This window comes from Colossoma macropomum, unplaced genomic scaffold (genome assembly GCF_904425465.1).
Source record: "Colossoma macropomum unplaced genomic scaffold, Colossoma_macropomum, whole genome shotgun sequence".
NCBI lineage: Eukaryota > Metazoa > Chordata > Actinopteri > Characiformes > Serrasalmidae > Colossoma > Colossoma macropomum.
In genome coordinates, this window is record NW_023495385.1 from 246,282 (window position 1) to 266,009 (window position 19,728).

The 19,728-nt window shown below is 38.2% G+C and overlaps 2 protein-coding genes across 3 annotated transcripts; one reads left to right on the forward strand and one right to left on the reverse strand.

The window, feature by feature from the left end:
- Positions 1-386: 386 nt before the first annotated feature.
- poll (polymerase (DNA directed), lambda) lies at positions 387-14,044 on the reverse strand. 2 transcript variants are annotated; one of them, XM_036562370.1, is made up of 9 exons: positions 14,009-14,044; positions 13,572-13,721; positions 12,414-12,711; positions 9,878-9,995; positions 8,425-8,745; positions 7,722-7,895; positions 6,227-6,355; positions 4,000-4,168; positions 387-2,897 (listed from the first exon to the last, which is right to left on the reverse strand). In XM_036562370.1, exons 2-9 carry the CDS (start codon positions 13,684-13,686, stop codon positions 2,536-2,538), a joined length of 1,686 nt encoding a protein of 561 aa, XP_036418263.1. In that variant the 5' UTR covers positions 13,687-13,721; positions 14,009-14,044; the 3' UTR covers positions 387-2,535. The 2 variants fall into 2 exon arrangements, with proteins under 2 accessions (XP_036418263.1, XP_036418262.1); XM_036562369.1 differs by having other exon boundaries at positions 13,572-14,014.
- Positions 14,045-14,262: 218 nt separating this feature from the next.
- Positions 14,263-19,254, forward strand: dpcd (deleted in primary ciliary dyskinesia homolog (mouse)). The gene is made up of 6 exons (XM_036562368.1): positions 14,263-14,346; positions 14,548-14,628; positions 15,569-15,684; positions 16,662-16,795; positions 18,229-18,331; positions 18,718-19,254. Exons 1-6 carry the CDS (start codon positions 14,283-14,285, stop codon positions 18,820-18,822), a joined length of 603 nt encoding a protein of 200 aa, XP_036418261.1. The 5' UTR covers positions 14,263-14,282; the 3' UTR covers positions 18,823-19,254.
- The last annotated feature ends 474 nt before the right edge of the window (positions 19,255-19,728 follow it).

Consider the following 19,728-nt stretch of genomic DNA (forward strand, 5'->3'; position numbering starts at 1 on the left):
AAGAGAAACAAAAGGTGCACCTAAAGCAAAGATCTGTAGGTATGTTTGTACAGCTGTATGGAAAAGTTTGAGCACATCTGGCCAAACTATATATTTACATGTTTAAAGCAAACAGAAGACTTTTAAAACAAAGAAAAATATGAGTTTGGTGCAGAGGCTGTGCCCAAACTTATGCATGCAAGTGTATTTATTTCTAAGTCAATAAAATATATAACAGGCAGAAAGACCTGGCAAGTAAACTACAAAATGACTGAAGTTGAGTAAACACAAAGTTTTAAAAAGTATGTGTGAACAAACAGCCACAACGGTGGCAAAGCAGTGGGGCCTTTTTTTTGGACATTGTATAGATTAGTCACTTGAACAAAAAAAATGAAAGTATCCAGACATACTTTGTAGTGATTTATTATTCACATTCAGCATTACTTTATCAAAAGCTGTACATTCTAAAACATTTCCCGACAGCACAGTGCAGGTGCTGATGATGCAGTACAGTGCTATGATGCAGTCTGTCTAGGAAACACAGGTACAATAACCAAAACATAACATTATTCCTTCATTCAACTTGCATCCGTATGATTTTTCAACATCCATATGGCCATTAAAATTATATAAGTTAATACCAACTAGCGCAATAAATACATACCTGAAAGCAGAGTTACAAAGAGAGGTGATGTAGGGCCAGTTTCCACTTTTCCATGATTTAATTCATAAGGATATTTACAGTAAAAAGGGTTCCTAGATCAGCTCTCAGCACTCTGAGGTTCGGTAAGCAAAGCTCATGATTACTACGTACATACTTTTAAAACAAAGCATAAAAGTAGTTCTCAGCCTTAGTGTATGGGTGATCCATGCATTACACCTTTGTGTTTGACATATCTGATGGGCTCAAGATATGACTGACGAGTTTAGTCAGGTGTCTTTGAGTAGTAAAAACACTAATAAGTGTCATTTGGCCTCCATGACTGGCACTGAAAAACACAGCATCACAGTTTGTTTAAAAATTGCACTTTTCTTATTAGCTGGTAGAAGCTGCCCTAGTTCTCACAGGGCCAGACGTGATCATGTAATGATATTTTGGGCTAAATGTGGGTGGGAAAGTAGACTTTAGGGTGTGAAGTATGTAAACCAATCCAACAACTTGTGAAGTCGGAGCTCAAAGTAAGTTGAGATGGTGCGCTCCATAATGTCTGGCCCCGTGAGACTAATGCTGCCCTCGCCCTTCCATACCTTTTTGAGAGCAGCTCCAGTGTTCATATTACCAGCTGACCTACAGAATGACAACCTGCCCTGTACAGATGTATCATCTTTTTGTCTGTATTATTCCCATATATAGCTTTGCTTAGATTTTGCTTAATGCAAAATTCTTACAGTGGAAGAAAGCTAACAATGCTAACAAAGGAGAATGGTTTGTAATTTTATTGTATCAGGATATTTTTGAAATTTTTTTCTCTGTTTTTGCCTTCTGTCCACATCAAAACAGAGGCATTTTTGAAAACCGTTTTCAGAGTTTTTATGTGGATGAGCAAAACACAGTTTTCTGAAAACGCTGATATCATGCAGATCATTTGTATGATAGTGTGTTTATAATTGAATTTGGCTTTTCTTATTTCAGAGGCTTCAGAAAGTACTTTCTGGTAAATGCAGTGTCACCTCAACTAAAAATATTTTTTTAATATGGTATCTCTCAATGATTTTAAAGATATTTGACTAATGATCATTAACTAAAGTCAGATTTGAAATAAATCCTTAATCCATTGTTTAATCGGAATAAAAAGTTACAAAAACTCCTCTAGAAAAAAGCCTCTCAGTCTGATCAGGACTATGTGGATGCTTCAGAAATGGTGGCACAGCCATGGCAATGCTAACAACCCCATGGTGAGCAGTAGCTTTAAAGTAGGTAAAAATCTGACTCTGGATCTTTTTAAATATTGTATTATTAAGGGCTGATGGCCTGCACGTCAAAATCTACTGTATTACTGAACACGCTGCCATCATGTTATCAGAAAATCTCTGCTTTAGCTTCAATTGTGCTCAGTGTGCATGCTCACAATGTTCTTCTTGAGGTGTAGGACAGGGGTGTTCAATGTTATCCTCAAAAGGCTGGTGTGGCTGCAGGTTTTCACACAAAATGAGCTGGAGCACACCTGATTCCACTTGTTTATTCTTGTTTCTGTCTTCAAAACTGCTGAGCATGTGAGCTCCTGCTTTGCTGGAATGAAAACCTGCTGCCACACCTGCGCTTTCTGGAGAAGATCAGACACCCCTGCTGTAGGACATCAAATGTTATGGGGTATCATCTCCCACTACTGGGCTCGCATGGTCATGCAAGCGTTTTTGAGCAGTCTGTGCGTTCTTGTGTGGACACAGATTTTCAAAAATGCTGCCGGTGTGGACGAAGATTCTTTGAAAACAGAGGGAAAAAAAATGTGTTAAAAATATCCAGATACATGTGGGCAAGTCCTAAGGAAACTAATACTGCAACAGTTTGGATACTGGTGTATTTGAATAGCCATACTCAGCCCCAGCAGCATCCGGCTACCAGTCTCTTTCATGAGGTGCTCGGTAAGGTATACCCAAGTGCTGAAAGACTTCGTCCTCAGTCAGCGTTCTCAGTGGTCTCCCTGGTAGCACTTTAACACCACGGTTGCGCACCACATCACAGTTCAGCGAGTGCTCCGACAGGCTCATGTTTTTGGTCTTTGCCAGGGCACGCATGGAGCGGTTGAAATGGGCAGAGCCGGTGAAGTAAAGCAGGGCGCAGGCAAACTCTGCATGTGGCACCACGATGATGTCCAGCCTTCGGTGACGCTGGCCCGGGCCTGGCAAGTGGCACACACCCATATACTTCTTTTGCTCGCCGTTCTCCTCGTGGCTGACCAGGTCATCAGTCAGGAAACCTTAAAGGTTCAAATCAATATGATCAAGTTTTCCTGCAGACCAAACAAAATTAACATGGCAAGTAGTGGCGTAAATTTTTCACCTCAAGAACTAATGAGAATACAATTCTTTACGAAACGATTCAATGCCAACCAAAAAGTGACTGGAGACACTACTTACAGCAGTGGAATAAAACAATGGAAAAACATTATGGACAAAATAAAAATTAAAAAAAAAAAAATAAAAATTGGAGTGTGGGCCTGCCACCGCTACAGAAATAAAATCTAGAGGAAATACTGCAGTTTGTCAGAACTAAGAACTGAATACAGTAATCAAATAAATCCACTGAATGCAGAACTAATCACTTGTTTTGCCAACACAGCAGGAACACCAATGCTATCACAATAAGAGCCCCACATAATTCAACTGTTGCACGCAAGTTTACTTGATTAAATTGAACACCGTTTGTACTACTATCACCACCACCACCACCACCACCAGTATTATAATTATTATTATTATTAGTATAGTAGTAGTAGTAGTAGTAGTAGTAGTAGTAGTATAGTGTTGTAGTTGTGGACTGCGGTGACTGCTAATAAAAATGGACTATGACGCACTTAAATTATAGGACGCTTCTTCACTGCATTTTTTCTTCCAGCCCCTTTGGAGAAGATCACCTCACTAATGCCCCCCAGGTAGTTTGAGTTTGAGACATCTGCTTTGTTGAAATGTATTATAGTAAATTACCTTTAAAAAGAACCTTTTTTAAAGAAACTCAATGTAATGTAAGATCCTATTTCAATTAATCCCCAATAGGTTATAGGTTTTCCTAGAGCCATACAAAAGAACCATAAGATCCATTCAGAAACCTTTATATTTCTGGAAAGTGGACACTAAGCAAAGAAAGCCAGTGTTGTCAGTTTGCATGGCTGAATCCAAAATGATTCCCAATTAGAGCATAGTATGTGTAGTTTTTTTTAATGATTAATTAAGCTGATTAAATGATATTTATTTTTCAGCCCTTACCCAGTACTGATGTTTGAAGCAAATGATCTAAAGAAATCAGTACATAGCAAAGCTTCTGTTTATTAAGAATGAGATTTAATAGTGAATGTGTCGTACCATCGTTGTGAAGGATGTGGAGCACTTTGCTGAAGATGCCCTTATGTGAGGTGCCATCCGGATGAGTTATGAGCACATCCACGTCTCCACAAGTGGTCTTCCCACGGCGGTACGAGCCACACGCCACCACCAGCAGCTCCGGGTTCACACTGTGGGCCGCCGCCCTCACCTACCAGTCACAATCTGCACTTACATAACGCTTATCCATATGGAAACACTCTGCACTCATGTTCAGCTCAGCAGGACAGACAATGGGAGCTATTACAACAGATAGTTAATGATTACTCTTTATTGCAAACCACAAAAAAGCAGACTGTGTTGAAATGCTAAAAAAAAACAAAACAACAAAAAAAAACAACACAACAACAACAACAACAACAACAACAACAACAACAACAAAAAGAAAACCACACAGTATGTACAGTACTGTGCAAATCAGAGACCACTCTTCATTTTTTAACTTCTGGTCAAAAAACTCAGTGAGTACAAGTTATTCACTTTTCACGATTACATACAAGACAATCCACTTGCATAGGGAACAGGAAAGTCATGAAAGCCAGGGGAAAATACATCAGTTTTTCCAAAACTGGGGTTCAATAATTAATAAAAAGATACAGAGAACATGGGACTCCTAACAACTTTGCAAGACCTGAGAGACCACCAAAACTATCACCATCAGATAAGCAGTACTTAAAGCTTTCGTCTTTAACAGAGAGAGAGAGGGAGGAGAAAAATCAGGCTCCACTCTTTCTTCAGATCTGAATAAATCTACAGGTGTTTCTGTCCATCCTGTCACTGTGAAGATAACTCAAAGCCATAGATCATTACAGAAAAAATGTAACCGAATTCTCAGACTGAACTTTGGAGGTGTGGGAAAACATCCCTGCAGATCTCTTTGAAAAACAAAGCAAGTCTCCTGAAAAGAATGGAAGCTGTAATAAAGGTAAAGCATGGATACACTAAATACTGGAACATAATGGTATTATATTTAGTCATTTGTAATTCCTGTTAAATTTATGCTTTCTGCTTTAAATAACTTGAACATGATGGCCATTTTGACCAGAAATGCAATAAATGAAGGGTGGTCTCGGACATTTGAACAGTACTTTATCTCTTCCCTTTTAAAAAAAAACAAAAAACAAAAACAAAAACAAAAACTTAAGACCAATCCCAGGAAAATTTGCTTAACTTAAATCCAGATTAAAAACAAAGATGTTCAGTCTAAGACAGGGCTAGTTTACCGGGTCTTTCACTTTTTATTATACAATTTGTAATTGTGATTTTTTTTTCTTTATGTAATTAACTGTTTTGCTAATCTTGTGTTAAAGCACTTTTTAATGTTATAACCAAAATGCAAAGTGCTTCATAAGTAAACATTAAAATGTTTTGTAGTAATTTTCTCATGACATGCAAAAATTATTATTACATATTACTTGCCCGTGATGATTAAAAGAAAACGTATAACCGCTATCATAACTAAATGGCACAGAAACATTGAAAGAGACAGAAAATTAAGCGATGTTGGTCATTTTAAGTAATTTCTGTAGGCAATATATGTAAAAGTTATCAATTTAAATATGATTTAAGCTCTGGCTCTGGAGATTTGACGTTCAAACGCTCCACTCTCCCTATGCTGCGTTCGTGCCTTGCCCTGTAGCAATTAGGCTCTGAGCTCGGTTGAGGCTGAGAGGTTGCATGCACTACATATCATCCTGTCAGAGCAGGAGGACACATGCTATCCTCATCTTCTTCATCTGTGCTTTCTATCTGGCTGAGGGGGGAAACTGGAGTAATACTATAAGAAAACAACTGGCTTCGGTCCTGGCCTCAGCGAGCTTCTGACTAATGATGCGCCAACTTTCAGCTCCCTTTCCCCTCCTTTTTCCTCAGGGAGGACGGACACACTCACTGCTTCTGGTTTTGCCATCAAACAGACAAAGAAGATTGACAGCCTCACCAACACAAACTTGTTTTTACATTTTTTTTTCTTATTGCTTGCGCATTACATGTCCAGTTTTATTATTGAGGACCGAGAAATACACCATATAGTTTTAGGATATTAATGGCTCAACATGTTTTGATGTCACAGGCTCAGTTTAATAGGATAAGTATGACTATTTCCTTTATAGTTTGGCTTTATAGTAAGCCCTTTACTATAACTGTGCTCCATAACATGGTTATAGTTATAGGCGTGTGTTGTCAATCGGGTTATGATGAGGGTACGAACCGTTTTCTCGATGGCAGCAGCCTCGCTTCTTGGCATCCGATCAAGGAAGTCATCATAGTGTTTCAGGCCGATTCTTAGAGTGTGGTTCAAAGTTGCCTTGGTGCGAATGTCCTCCAGTGTACGAAATCCCTAAAATCATAAGAACAATACAGATTTCTTCAGATGAATTTTAAAACATGCATCCTTGATTGACACCAACAGCCATTCAAAACAGTAGTCAAGAATCAAAGCACAGATTATATTTACTTACTACTATTTACTTATATTTATGTACTTTATGGGGAAAAAAGTCATTTTTTTCATAATGGCTATTGGCTAACATCATTAAGATGACCTTCAGCACACTTCTCTTGTTGACACCAAGTCTTTGCACCATGCTGTGCATTAACATGTTTAACATAAAAGGTTCAGTCACGGTTTTAGGTATAAATTACACACATGCATGTGTGCAGACTAGTCTAAACACTGGTGCTAAAGTAGCTATAATTAACTGTTAAAAAATTATATATATATATATATAGAGAGAGAGAGAGAGAGAGAGAGACACACACTGACACAGTTAATATTAGTTAGATGATGTTGAGTGAGTCCACTGAAGCCCAGAGCTTCAGATTTGTAAGGCAAAATGAATACCCTTCTACCAAATGTAGGGCAATAAAGATCTCTCTTCATGTCTTTAAACTCCCTATGCATACAATACTTTACTGGCACTAACCAATCTCCTGCCTATGGGTGACGATTTTACAGCAGTGACCAACCCATATCACATGTTTACATGCAAGGTTTGTACTCTTGCATATTATACCACCTACACAATCCATAGCTTTACAGCCTGATGATCTACCTGAGCGGCTTTCCTTTGTGGATGATATCACTCTTTGCTTGTATGGACTCAGTTACAATAATATTGTAGCATTAATAAAGCTGGGTAAAATATAGACATGCTGTCATGCCTAACCAACATGAAAACAGAAGCAGGTGCACACACTGGCAGTATTAATTGTACACAACTGCTAGCTTAGTGCTAATATGACACGGGTAATCTTAGACACAGGAATTACCATGATAAATGAAGGACACTTACGCTATGAAAGTTTCTGCATTACGCACTGCTATATAATGATGTGTGCAGGTGGTATAGCATAGTGGATAACAGTGCTACATATCATGTGGGGTTTGATTCCCCACCCAGGCAAGCACACCATGCCATACAAATAAAGAGTCCTTCAACAAGACTCCTACTACTACAGTCGTCTACATTTGTAACAGGTTAAAACCCGTTAAAAATTATCATGATTTGCTAACATTAGACCAAATCTGGAAATGCAAAGCAATGATGTACGCAAATTAGATCAGGCAGCCACGGAAAGCATATGAGCTTATGTTGTATTGACACCCAGCAAAATATGAAAATTTGTCAATATTACAAAATGCCTTCTGACAATAAAATGGCAAAGGAAAAAAAAAAAAAGAAAAAAATCTCCATCCATCTCACTTGTTGATACCAAAGCTGGGCTGTCTTTGCACCAGCACCCCAGATGTTGGTGAACATCTCCAGGACAGGCACAGCCTCCCCAAACTGGTCCAACTTCCTCAGGTGCCCACTGTCCATGATCTCCACAATCTTAGTCGCCATGCTTTTGCCAATGCCTGGGATTTGATACGCTTCCTGTCAGCAGAGAAACAATGGCAGAGGAAACATTCCATCAGTGATTTATACTATTCAGATTTTGGAATCACTTGCTATATTAGCAAGATTTGCTATTTTATACACAATAACAACTTGCACACAATATATATCTAGGTGTTTTATGGACTATTTCAAGTATTTTTGGAACTAAAATCATGACAATATACTGTAATTATTTATTTGCCTTGTCACTCGTCACCTCTTTGAGATACAAAAATTTCACGTTCACTTTATAAGAACTTTATTCTTGGTGTTCTATAGCTTTCTCAGTCATTTGCTACGGCTCTGTTGACCACTAAAACCTGTCATGTTGCACATGGCTAGCATATTAGAATAATGTATCTGCAATTTAGCTTTATATTATTGAAGGCACTGATTCCATCTGAACGAGAGTGCATTTCTGTTACTATTTTAATTTGATCTTTTGGTAACCAATACCAAAAGCATGTGCTATAACACTGAAGTAAAACACAAACAGTACTGTAAACTCTAGATCATTCAGACTGACCTCATATGAAGAGACAGGCTTGTGGTAGCTCTTGAGGGCATTAACAGCTTTAGAGTAGCTCAGGGCTCTCCACTTGTCCCCTGTGTGGGTGTAAACTTTGGATAACTGCTCCAGCTTGTCAGTAATGTGCTTGTTGTAGTTCATGCCCTTGGCTTCAGACGATTGGGCGCAGACCCACTTCCCCGGTAAAGCAGGCTTTTCCGTCACATTCTGGGCTTCGTCTGGAACACCCACTTTGGGTTTAATTCCACGGACCAAAGCATCCAAGTCGTCCTGTGACACACCATCTTCCTCAAGATGTTCATCTTGACTCTCCGGCACCTGTGGGACATCATGTAGAAAAGTGTGGAACGTGTTTATCAAACCTAGGACCTAAGATCAGGTTTTTCCTTTCCTGATGAGAACTTGAGCGGCAAGTGTTCATTCAAGATCAGCACTAATACTTTGAGACTATGTCAACTATTTTGTTCTTGCACTTCACCTCCAAACACAATGCTTCTAATTCGTCTAAAGCAAAATTAAACAAAGGCACAGAGCAACACCAATAAGAAGCCCTGCTGTTATGAAGCACTGAATTCTCTGAGTGCTAATAACACTTTTAACAGAGAATCTGGTCATTTAAACAGGAGTGTTCAAACTTGTGCACACTACTGTACGAGCCAGGTCCATGAGGTGCTTTGCATCTAAAAATGTTTAATTCTGTTTCTTTTACATAAGCTATATATAGGTCTAATAATTAAAATGTAGTTCTAGAAAGTTACAGAAATTAGACCCAGCTGTGGTATTTGTATTGTTTACATGCACACAGGCTATGGAATCTTTTTGCTTGTGAACCAGTAAGTTGTTCAAAAATATAGCCATCAGACAGCCTTTATTTATTCACCAGAAGTATTTAGAATATCATAAACAGTTTAAGCGCACTACATATCAGGCTATCTATGCTCTCATAACTAATAAGCAAGCCAGGTTACCTATCTAAAGCATAATGAGGACTGTGTTAAAATATATATTTATAGTAAACTCAATCTATCTTGGCTGGAGACATTACAATGCAGCCATAGCTAAATCCTTCAGTCACTAACAGTCAGCTCTCGAGATGCTGCACAGCATGCGTAAAACGATACATTGCAGGAAAGTGCGCAAAAGACTTCAAGGAAAGACAAATAATAAGCTAGATCAAGTTCTTGTGACATTGTGTGCTACATGGAATGGGAAATAACATTATTAACTGGGCACACTTCAAATGAACATTTCTGTTCTGGAGCAGTTAAGGATGATTATTTTTTCAGTTTCATTTTTTTCTTCCTAGCAGAACACCATTAATTTACAGTTTCCGTTTTCCGTCACTCAAACCTGTTCGTAGCCCTGCTTGAGACACTTGATGAACCAAAAAAGCTAGAAAACATAAACAACTAACGGATTCTGCAGATGGAGGTAATTTCCCCTTGTTTACCATCTCTGCTGGGTCATCTTGGGCTGTTTTGGGATCAGGCTGTAGTGCCGTTTCCTCAGGAACTGAGGTGGTGCCCAGCATACTATCTTTTGGCTCTTCAGCAGGAACATGCTGAGGACTACAGACAGAGCTGATGTAAATTGAACAGAACATAGAAAGTATGGTGACATTATATTTATTTGTAGACTGATACTGTACTTTCATTTTCCACATATTTGAAAAAACAACTCATGCATGTTCTAGTAGAATTTTAAACAGCTGTATCAGCACTAAACTCAGCAGCTATATTAAACAATAAAAAGACTGCATTTAAATATGATGCACAGACATCAGCTGATCTCTGTATGTTCCACAGGTCATACTGCATATTACAGTGTAACTTCAAAGCAAGAGCAACATGAAATGTGCTACTGAAGCTTTGGCTTTTCTAGAGAGAACTGCTAGCAAAAAACAGAGAAGAATTGTATGCATTTTTTGAGGACCAAAGAGCTTTTTTTCCCAGTTGTTGTCAATGCTCACTGTTTTTGTGTGCTGAGCTTGTTTTATCTGCCTTGTGCGACTGTCTTTTGTGCAGAGTCCCCCGAGTTGACAAAAGTAGTTAAACTTGAAGCAATAACATACCCTACATTGCTTTTTGTTGACCAGTCAGATCAAAGGTAAGGAGGGCCAGTGCAGAGGTCAGTTTTAGGTAGGAACCATTAGTTTTAAGTTTCCTTTAGGTTAGACAGCAACCAGCTACTGTAATAAACTGCCCCAGCAAGTAAGTGTAGTAGGTCAGTCTGAGGTTGTGTTTTATATCAGGAATGTTACTGTAATGCACCAAAAAGTCTTTTTTGGGAGAAAGAAGAAAAAGAAAAGGGATGAATGAATGAATGAATGAATGAATGAATGAATGGAATTAACATTTACGTTGTAATCAAGACCCTATCAATTCAAATGTAGACTATTTAATTAACTTTAAGGCTTAACATTTATTAAATTTAAGAAATACAACTTTTTAAAGAACTTTAAGAAGACAGGCAGAGTTTACGAAACATGAAAACATGCTACTGAAAGTTTGAAAAACTTTTCCCACAGTCACTGAGCAGTGTGGCGACATGACAAAGAATCAGAACCTGAATGGTCCTCTTGTGTCTATTCAAAGTGCTGATTGGCTCGCAGAAAGAACCTTAAGGAACTAAGTTAGAATTTGACTTTGGAGATAGAACCTTTTTGTTTTCTAGATAAAGAGTCCAAAAAATGCTACAACCTAAAAACAAACAAAGTCGCCACAGAATAAGCAAATGTGAATAACTCAATTTTGACAAAAATGTCAGACAGAACCTTATAATTCCAAGAGGATTATTTGATTTCAGGTTCAAAACAATTAATCACAGTCTGCTGGTTTGCCATGGTGTGTAGTGGTCTTGACTGTGAAAATCCCATGGAGATATATATATCTTGCTCTTAAGGGCTCCTTTTTTGTGATGATGTCAGCTGTTTGCTATTGCGAACTAGAATTTAGCTGGAAAAACAAAACTTTGTTTCCCATACAAAATGAGAAACTCTGCAGGAAAGTACATAAACACAGACATGCTGATAGCCTATCAAAATGCAATGGACAAAATCACAGCAGCTGCGGCCAGCTTTGCACATAAGCGTCTGAGGCTGACACTACAAACAGATCACTTTGGAAAAGGCCAAGTGCCAGAGCTCTCTGCCAGTACATTTAAAAAGAAATAACTAACTAGCACAGCTGATAGACATAGACCTCCCAAGTCCTGTCGTCACTCCATAGTAAGAGTCATGCCATTTTAAAACTAAGTCTGGTTTTCTCTATGAAAAAAAAAATGAACGACAAACACATAACAAAACCATAAGTTTTGCAGCTGCGTTTTTGCCATGTGTACATTTTATCTCCTATTGTCGATGGATCCTCTGAATTATAAGGTTGTTAAGGTGTCAAAATGTAAATATTGCTACATGCAAGCCAACGCTGCTGTGCACTAAACTGACAGTGGAGGACATCAGACAACCTCACCAGAATTCCCCACACAAACCAGCAAGCTTTGACAAATGTGATGGTTACGTTGCTTTGGCAGTAGTAGCCTACGGGTCGGATAGCTGATGTTGGTATATAACAGTATTGAAGTTCAATACTAGTTACTTTCACGTGACATCATTTCAATGTACAGGAGTGTTTGCTTGCTTGTAGCATGAATGTAGCAATACTCATATTGTGACTACTAAATGACTTCGTAATTCAGAGAATCCAGTGACATTCAGAAAGAAAAGGTACACAGGGCAAAACATATTGGCTTTTGAACATTTTGTTTACCACAGGGCAGTGGTGTTGCTTTCCCATGATGTCAAATTTTTTCCACAGAGGAAAAATGCTAAGACCCAGAGTTATGGGCATGACAGACTAAAGAGTAACAACACAGCTTCAGAGGTCCGTGTGTTAATCAGCTGTGCTAGGTGTACAGTACTTTTGAGGGCTTCTAGTCATACATATACATACACACATATACACACACACACACATTCTAATCAATACCTGCCAGCTGGAAGAAGACTGTAGTCTTTGGTGGTCAGAAGTTGTTTTTCTGAAATGCAGGCACTGAGCCAAGTGCACTTCACCAGCTCTACCGCAGGAGGTAGCACTTCAATCTTCAGCAGCCTCAATGCCCGCTCTCGATCTACTGACTCGTCCACAACTACATGGGTGCAACTGGGACTAAAGGTAGCTTCCACCTGGCCCCCGTTTTGAACGATCTGTTGGTGGAATATGTCACACCGGGCTTTTCCAATGCCAGCAGGGACTATGTGGATGAAGACACCTTGAAACACATTTCCTGAAAGAACAAATCAGATACTGAAAAAACTACAGGCGCAACATTTTTGTTTCCTCCCAATATCAATTCCAATATCTGAACTTGGGGTTGATACTAAGTTCTTATCCAATACCAGTACTTTGTTAGGTTACTTGTGTTTCATAATAGCAAAGTACAAAGACATAAATATACAGATGAGATTAACGTACCATAGTGGAGACAGATTAACAGCAATGTTCTTTTAGGGCCTGAGCATTTTTTAATTATATTGTCCTACAAGATTAGTAAACTGCAGTGTTACATTTTTATAACAACAATGACTAATAAACAGCATGGAATGTGGACTGATCACATCTGATCTATCAGTTAAGGTAATGTTATTACTGGTGCCTAAACCAATCCAGTATAAGAGACTCTTGCATCACTAGAAGATACACAGGGTGGGAAGGTGGACCTATCAGATTTAAGGAGGTCCATCACTCCAAAATACAGTTCCACAGCCCAATACTGGGGGTTATAACCCCACTGTGTGCATGCAGTTGAATGTCTGATTTAATAAGTGCTCCCTAAAGTAGCTGAACTCACTAAGTAGGGTGTATGGATACTTCTGGACTGGACAGATCGTGTTCCTAACAGCAAAGTAATAACCTGTGCTTGAACAACAGGCTAAACACACTGCAGACTATGTGGGCATTTATTATGTAAAACATTACTTAGTAGTCACAACTAATGCACATGAGTAACGGAGAGTAAACAAAATATTAACAGAATATATACATAGAATATGTAAATTCTTATTTGGGTTTACTACAGCTTCATTCTTCAGTGGCATTTAAGAAAAAACAAAACAGCATTTAGTTTAGTCAGATGAACAGTATTACCAGTCACTGTTTGAGTCGAGGTTTTCTTAAGTGGAGGTGTCCCCTTTCCCTGAACGGGGGCTGAACGGGCCCTCTTCACCTTCGGAAAAGCTTTCATAATGCCGTGAGTCTCCATTTCGGAGAGTCCTCAGAGTTCCCAGAGGGAAAGCCCTACAAAACGAACATGTTTTCAGCGTGGAAAGACAGAGAAGTCTACAAAATTCTCCGAGGCAGAAACGGGGTAAGCTGGTAATGACAGTAATACTACGCGTATCTGCTTTCTTTGGCCGTGATTCCTTTCACATTTTCTAATTTTCGCTTTTTCTGTATTTATTCACCCCACAGTTAAGTTATACATTAACAACAAGCCTATTGAAAGCTAAACATGAGGAAATAACAACCAAAAAACACAAAAAACTACAGAAAACTCGACAAACCGACTCGACAAACCGACTCACCAAACCAACGCCAGACCTTTAAAAGGGTCACATCCGGGTCTCGCTGCTTTGTAGTCCAATCAGATTCGCAGATTTCGATTTGAAAAAAAAAGAAAGCAACAGCAAACTGATTTCGCTTATTTTAATTTTTATTCATACGGAGAAAAATACTAAAATTGTTGACTGAAAATACTATTTTTTGAAAAAATATGTTTGACGTAGTCTTTCTGTCTTTGGCCGTAGTCTCCGTTTCCATAGAAACCCGTGGCGTGGCTGTGTACGTTAGTCAGGCAACATGGCTGTTCAAAGCTGGTCGGATATCCTGAAGGCTGCTAAAAAAACGGCGTTAATCTCCGAAGGTGCGCGTGTGTTTTGTTATTTTGTGTGCTGTAAAATATTTCAGAACTTCTGGAACGGTAATATAATATGGTTTGTTTGTCGATATTGACCACAGAGTCACACGTGGCGTAAGTTACTGTGCATGCAGCGTGGAGGAATCGCACAAGGCGTTAGTTAATGTTAGCTAACTTACTGTCTAACAGAGTCACCTGTCTTTACAGGGAAAAGGAAAGTGCACTACCTGTTTTCAGATGGCAGTGAGATGGCTGAGGAATACGACATCAAAACCGATGAGCTTGTGTGTGAGTGTAACGTGCAAACGTTTTGCTTGAGCTTAACTTACTTCATCATGCTTACCAGGCCAAACCCTGCTGAAAAAAATCATTAGAACCATTAGGATTCAAGCTAAATGGTTTTTGTTTTCAAATGGGCATTGGCTTAATGGTTACCATTAGAGGCCACTAGTTTCTTGTAGAACACATTTAGATTCCATCAGGAAACCTAGCTAGCTAGCTTCCTCTAGGAAGCTGATTATCTTACTGCAGCTGTAAAACTGTAGCCACTGTCTACAAATCGTCACAGCATTGAGAGATTTGATTACTCAAATGATAGAAATGACTCGTCAGATGGGAAGAATAACAAACTAAAACTACTGTTAGCTGCTTGGGTGTTTAGATATTGAAGCTTAGTTTGCCTCATTTTCTTAGCAGAAGGGGTTAAAAACTTGTCTCAGTTATACATTTTGTGATAAATAAAGGTAGAATTAGTGTTTTCTTCATGATTTAGTTTGACAACCAAGGTAGAAGTTACATTAATGTGCACTTTGTGGTTTTTATGAGCTTGTAGGTCACTGGCCAGGCTAGCAGTCAGCATTGGTTGACACCACAGCAAGAGTTGTATAATGTATTTGCATAATGCACTCTGGCCATTGTACAGAAACATGAAAACAATATATAAAATTCTGAATTCTGTTGAACGGATAGGGCTGATGGATATAATGCTGTGATACAGAACACTACAAAGCACATTTAATAACATAATAAACTGTTTTAAACAAGTTTTGTCCAGAATACGCCATGTACCCATGTTTGCCCACGTTTTGTCCAGAATACCCATGTACCCGTGTTTGCCCACGTTTTGTCCAGAATACCCATGTACCCATGTTTGTTCACGTTTTGTCCAGAATACCCATGTAACAAAGTTCTTAATGTTTTTTTTTGTTTTGTTTTGTTTTGTGCGCAGGTCGAAAATTGCGCTCTAAAAACAAACTTGGCGGACAGGGACTGTGGCAAGTAGAAGTTGGTGAAACAAACACTGTGCCTTCCACAGAGGTTGAAATAAAAGAGAATAGCTCTAATGTAGGTTAAAAAAATATGCATATGATATTATACGTATGGGTCATTCTACAGAAACGTCCATTTCTGTGTCCCTAGCGGTTTACAGATATATTACACTTGAACGACATGTTAGGGTTACAATTTATTGATATTTTAAAATAAAACAATAAGTAATTTTAACAGTAACACCTTCTTGAGCCATTAAATTAGCAATATTGGTTTTTAAATCATTTATATAGAATTCCAAACACCACAGAAGTGCTTGTCCCCACAGTCAGGTGTAAAGGCTGAGGCCATATTTTTAAGAAAAAAACACTTTTCTGCAATTTTAACTACAATAATCTATACATGACTATGGAATATATCAATTAAATGACATACAGAAAACAAATGGTAAATAAATATTATAAAATATATAATGAAAGTGGTTTTCCCCAGGAGTCGTGTCACTGGTGTTACCGCGTAACAAAAACTCTTTTATTTTGAAATAAAAATCACACTGATGACATCACTTGACTTCCTTTTGCCTATTTTCTGAGGATCTATGAAAAAAGCATGTGGTAAGTCCACTGTGTCTTTTCAGTTATCAGAGATTTTCTTATTTAGCTCATGATTTCATATGAAGCTGTTAGTTGACGTCACTGGCGTGACCGACTTTATTCTGAGGTAATTGTGAAAAAATAGAACACAAATGGATTAAATTACATATTTTAGTGGATATTCCATGATTGACAACATGTGGTTTGATGGTCTGTAGCAGCCATTTTGTAAAATGCATTTTTCAACAAAAATGTCACTGGTGTTACTGTCTCTGGTGTTACCTTTCTTATGTGTAACACCAATGAGGATAGGTGACACCTATGGATAGGTAGAAAAGTGGACGTTTCTGTAGAATGACCCAAATATATATTTTCAATAACTTTTATTTTAACTTTATTTTTAATTTGTCCCACCTGCCTAATAGACTGTTTAATGTCCTTTTGTTCTGATCTCTGCAGCCTGTGTTTCTGCGTAAAGACACACAGTCCAGTTTCCAGTGGAGGGTCCGTAACATCCCGTACCCCATAGACACCTATAACATTTCAGTGGAGCCTGCTGAACGATGCTGCATCATCCGCACCACAAATAAAAAGTAACTCCGCTCTTTCATCTTGAGCTCATTTCAGGATTATACATCTATACCTTGTCTGAATGTTGTGTGTCCACTGCTATCTGCATTTGCTCTTTTATTCATTTATAATGCGTTTAAACTGGGTTTCAGTGCATTTAATTATTTTCTTCATATGATTTCTCAAAGCTTTGCATTCACATCCAAATCCTAATCTGGGGAATATTTCACAAAGCAGGACTTTTCAGTTATTCAGATAACTTAAAGGGGCCATATCCTATATTTGTCTTGAATTTATTTTTTAATTATCCCACTTATGATCCACTCATGTGGGTTTATATACTAAAATAATCATAGTTCATTTTTGCATGACTGTTTCTAACCTGTCTTTATCTCTTAGACTTAAATAGGCTGTTTTGCTCACTGTGCCTTTAAAGAGCTCATATCCTATATTTTATTGTATTTTCTTACCTCAAAGGTCCATTAAAACTTATTATGCACTAAAAATTTTACATGACTGGAGGGTGAATGGTATGTTTTGAGACCTTAACTATGTTTACATTTTAGTTCAAACTCCTTTATTTCAAAAAAGCAAGCAAAATTTGGTTTTACATGATATGGGCCCTTTAGGACAACATATGTAAATTGCTTCTGTCCTGATTGGCTACCATGAATTGAGCCTCAGTTCAATGAACAGACTGGACTGAAACACTTTATAACTTAAGCATGAATGGGTGGGGCTAAACTGCTGCAGGCTGAATAGGCAAATATCTGTAAATGTGCTGGTATTTGTGACATCACAACAACAATAACTTTCATATATGGACTGTATGGACTGGAGAGTGAATGGTATGTTTGAAAAATTATTAATGTTTGCATTGAACATACAAAACAAAAGTGAAGACATTTTAGTTTGTGATGGAAGGGACCTCCTATTGGTCGGTTTTCACGTTGGGTTTATGTTTTCCAGCTTTACACAATCCCATCCAGCCTGTTAAAGTATTTTAATTTTATATTAATATTAGCCTGTTTCACAATGCCCTGAACTACAGTCCCCAGCATGCACTGCAATGTTGTGTGCTCTGACTCTCCTACCCCAACAACAATTCTACACAATCCCACACCAGTCATATCACCGATATGCATTTCAACCAACATAAACACCTAACATTAGTTCAAGTTGAGCCCAAGTCTTAGTGAACTTGCAGCAAAGAAAGGATGCCAGGTTTTATATCAAGTTATAGCACAACAGTAAAAATGAAACAAAAACTTTTTTTCTCTGGACAACAGATTTGTTGAGCTTTTTTAAATGGCCCCTTAAGTGGTTGAGCTTGGCGCCCCTGGCCTATAGCATGTAGTTACAGAAAGCGTCCTATAGGTGTCGCTGTTGCCATAAGCAAAGGTTTGAGGACTTGCCATGACTAACATTCTCCTTTATCCGTCTCCTGGTTTCCCAGGTACTATAAGAAGTTCAATATTCCAGACCTTGACCGCTGCCAGCTGCCTCTGGAGAGCACGGCCTTGAGCTTCAGCCACGCCAACAACACTTTAATCATCAGCGTAAGTTAAAGGCCCCCACCTTACAACTCACTTAATCATTCTCTGTGTAATCCCTGAACACTTTGTATATTGTTTTTATCTTGCTTTGATATTGAAAAAGTGGCCTCAGGCTGAGTGTAAATAAGCCTATGAAAATATTTTTTTCTTGTTTCCCTTTAAATCTGTTAAATTCTCTGGAGAATTCTTTTACAACTTCCAATAATTTGTACATAGAACAGAGCAGCATTGGGCTAATTATATGTTAGAGCTAGTCTCTGATCCGAAACCAAAGGGCAACAGGTACAAAAACCCATCTTATTTTCGAATGAGCCTGACTGGATCTGCTTTCACTTCATTTGTAGTAGTGTTCACTGCTTTCATAAGCATTTCTTTCACTTCTTTCGTAGTATAAGAAGCCCAAAGAGATTTTAACCCTGGAACAGGAGCTGCTGAGGGAATTGAAGAAACTGAAGGGGACAAATGAAGGAGACATTGACTGTAAAACCCAGTGAACTGGTGTGGACTCTTGACTTGCTGTTCATAACTCCTCTATGCAGGACTTGTGCAGTTCACTATTTTGTAAAACCATTTTTTGTACATGAAGATAAAGCATGTGTGTCTGACTGTATATAGACTTTTGTTTTCTTGGTGTTATCTTGTTTCAAAGTTAAAAGGATTTTGATGTGTAAAGGAATGTTTTGAATGCTATTATTTAAAAACTACATGTACAGAGTTCTCTAACTTAAGCCTACACACTGGTTTATGACCAAAAATGCATTGCAGGAAGTTTGCTTTAGCACTTCATGCACTATGAAATACGTCTTGAATAAGACATCACTTCTGGAAAACAATGGCAGGATCAATTTTCTGCTGTGTTCATTGAGACGTGATTAAAAACAACCCTGAATTTCTTATAATAGCCATGTCTATGAAAAAGTTCTGGGTTACTCTACTGTGGAAGTTTAATTTTGGGTACAGTTATCTAAATAAACCATGATAGACAGTCATAATTAAATGGACTGTTCACAGATCATTGCTGTCCTGTTGCCATTTCTCCTCCATCTGATTAGATTCCCTAAATGAAAGCTCTGCAAGTGAAAGCTAGCAGCATGAATAGACTTGCACCTCGATTTGAAAAATCTTTGCTTGCTCCACTGCAAAATTAAAGACATCAGACAGTAAATCAGACCAAAAACACAAAACTTATTCTCACTGTATGTGTTTGTGTTCTCAGAAGTATCTGCAATGGAATTCACAAGACTGGCTATGAAGTTAATAATCATATATCCAGCAGTTTGTACACATCACCTCATCCAACATTTCTTCTGAAAAGGTATTAATAAAGAGTTTATTCCCCTTTTGCTGCAGTAACAGCATCTACTCCTCTGGGAAGGCTTTACACTAGATGTTGGAATGTT

Bases quoted from the DNA above. Each gene is read 5' to 3' on its own strand.
- dpcd (XM_036562368.1), top strand. From the start codon at position 14,283: ATGGCTGTTCAAAGCTGGTCGGATATCCTGAAGGCTGCTAAAAAAACG. The intron at 14,347-14,547 runs GTGCGCGTGTGT...CTGTCTTTACAG, and splicing joins AACGGCGTTAATCTCCGAAG to GGAAAAGGAAAGTGCACTAC. The intron at 18,332-18,717 runs GTAAGTTAAAGG...CTTCTTTCGTAG, and splicing joins ACAACACTTTAATCATCAGC to TATAAGAAGCCCAAAGAGAT.
- poll (XM_036562370.1), bottom strand. From the start codon at position 13,686: ATGGAGACTCACGGCATTATGAAAGCTTTTCCGAAGGTGAAGAGGGCC. The intron at 9,996-12,413 runs GTATTGATTAGA...CTCTGTCTGTAG, and splicing joins AGTCTTCTTCCAGCTGGCAG to TCCTCAGCATGTTCCTGCTG. The intron at 7,896-8,424 runs GTCAGTCTGAAT...CTCTGCTGACAG, and splicing joins AGCCTGTCTCTTCATATGAG to GAAGCGTATCAAATCCCAGG.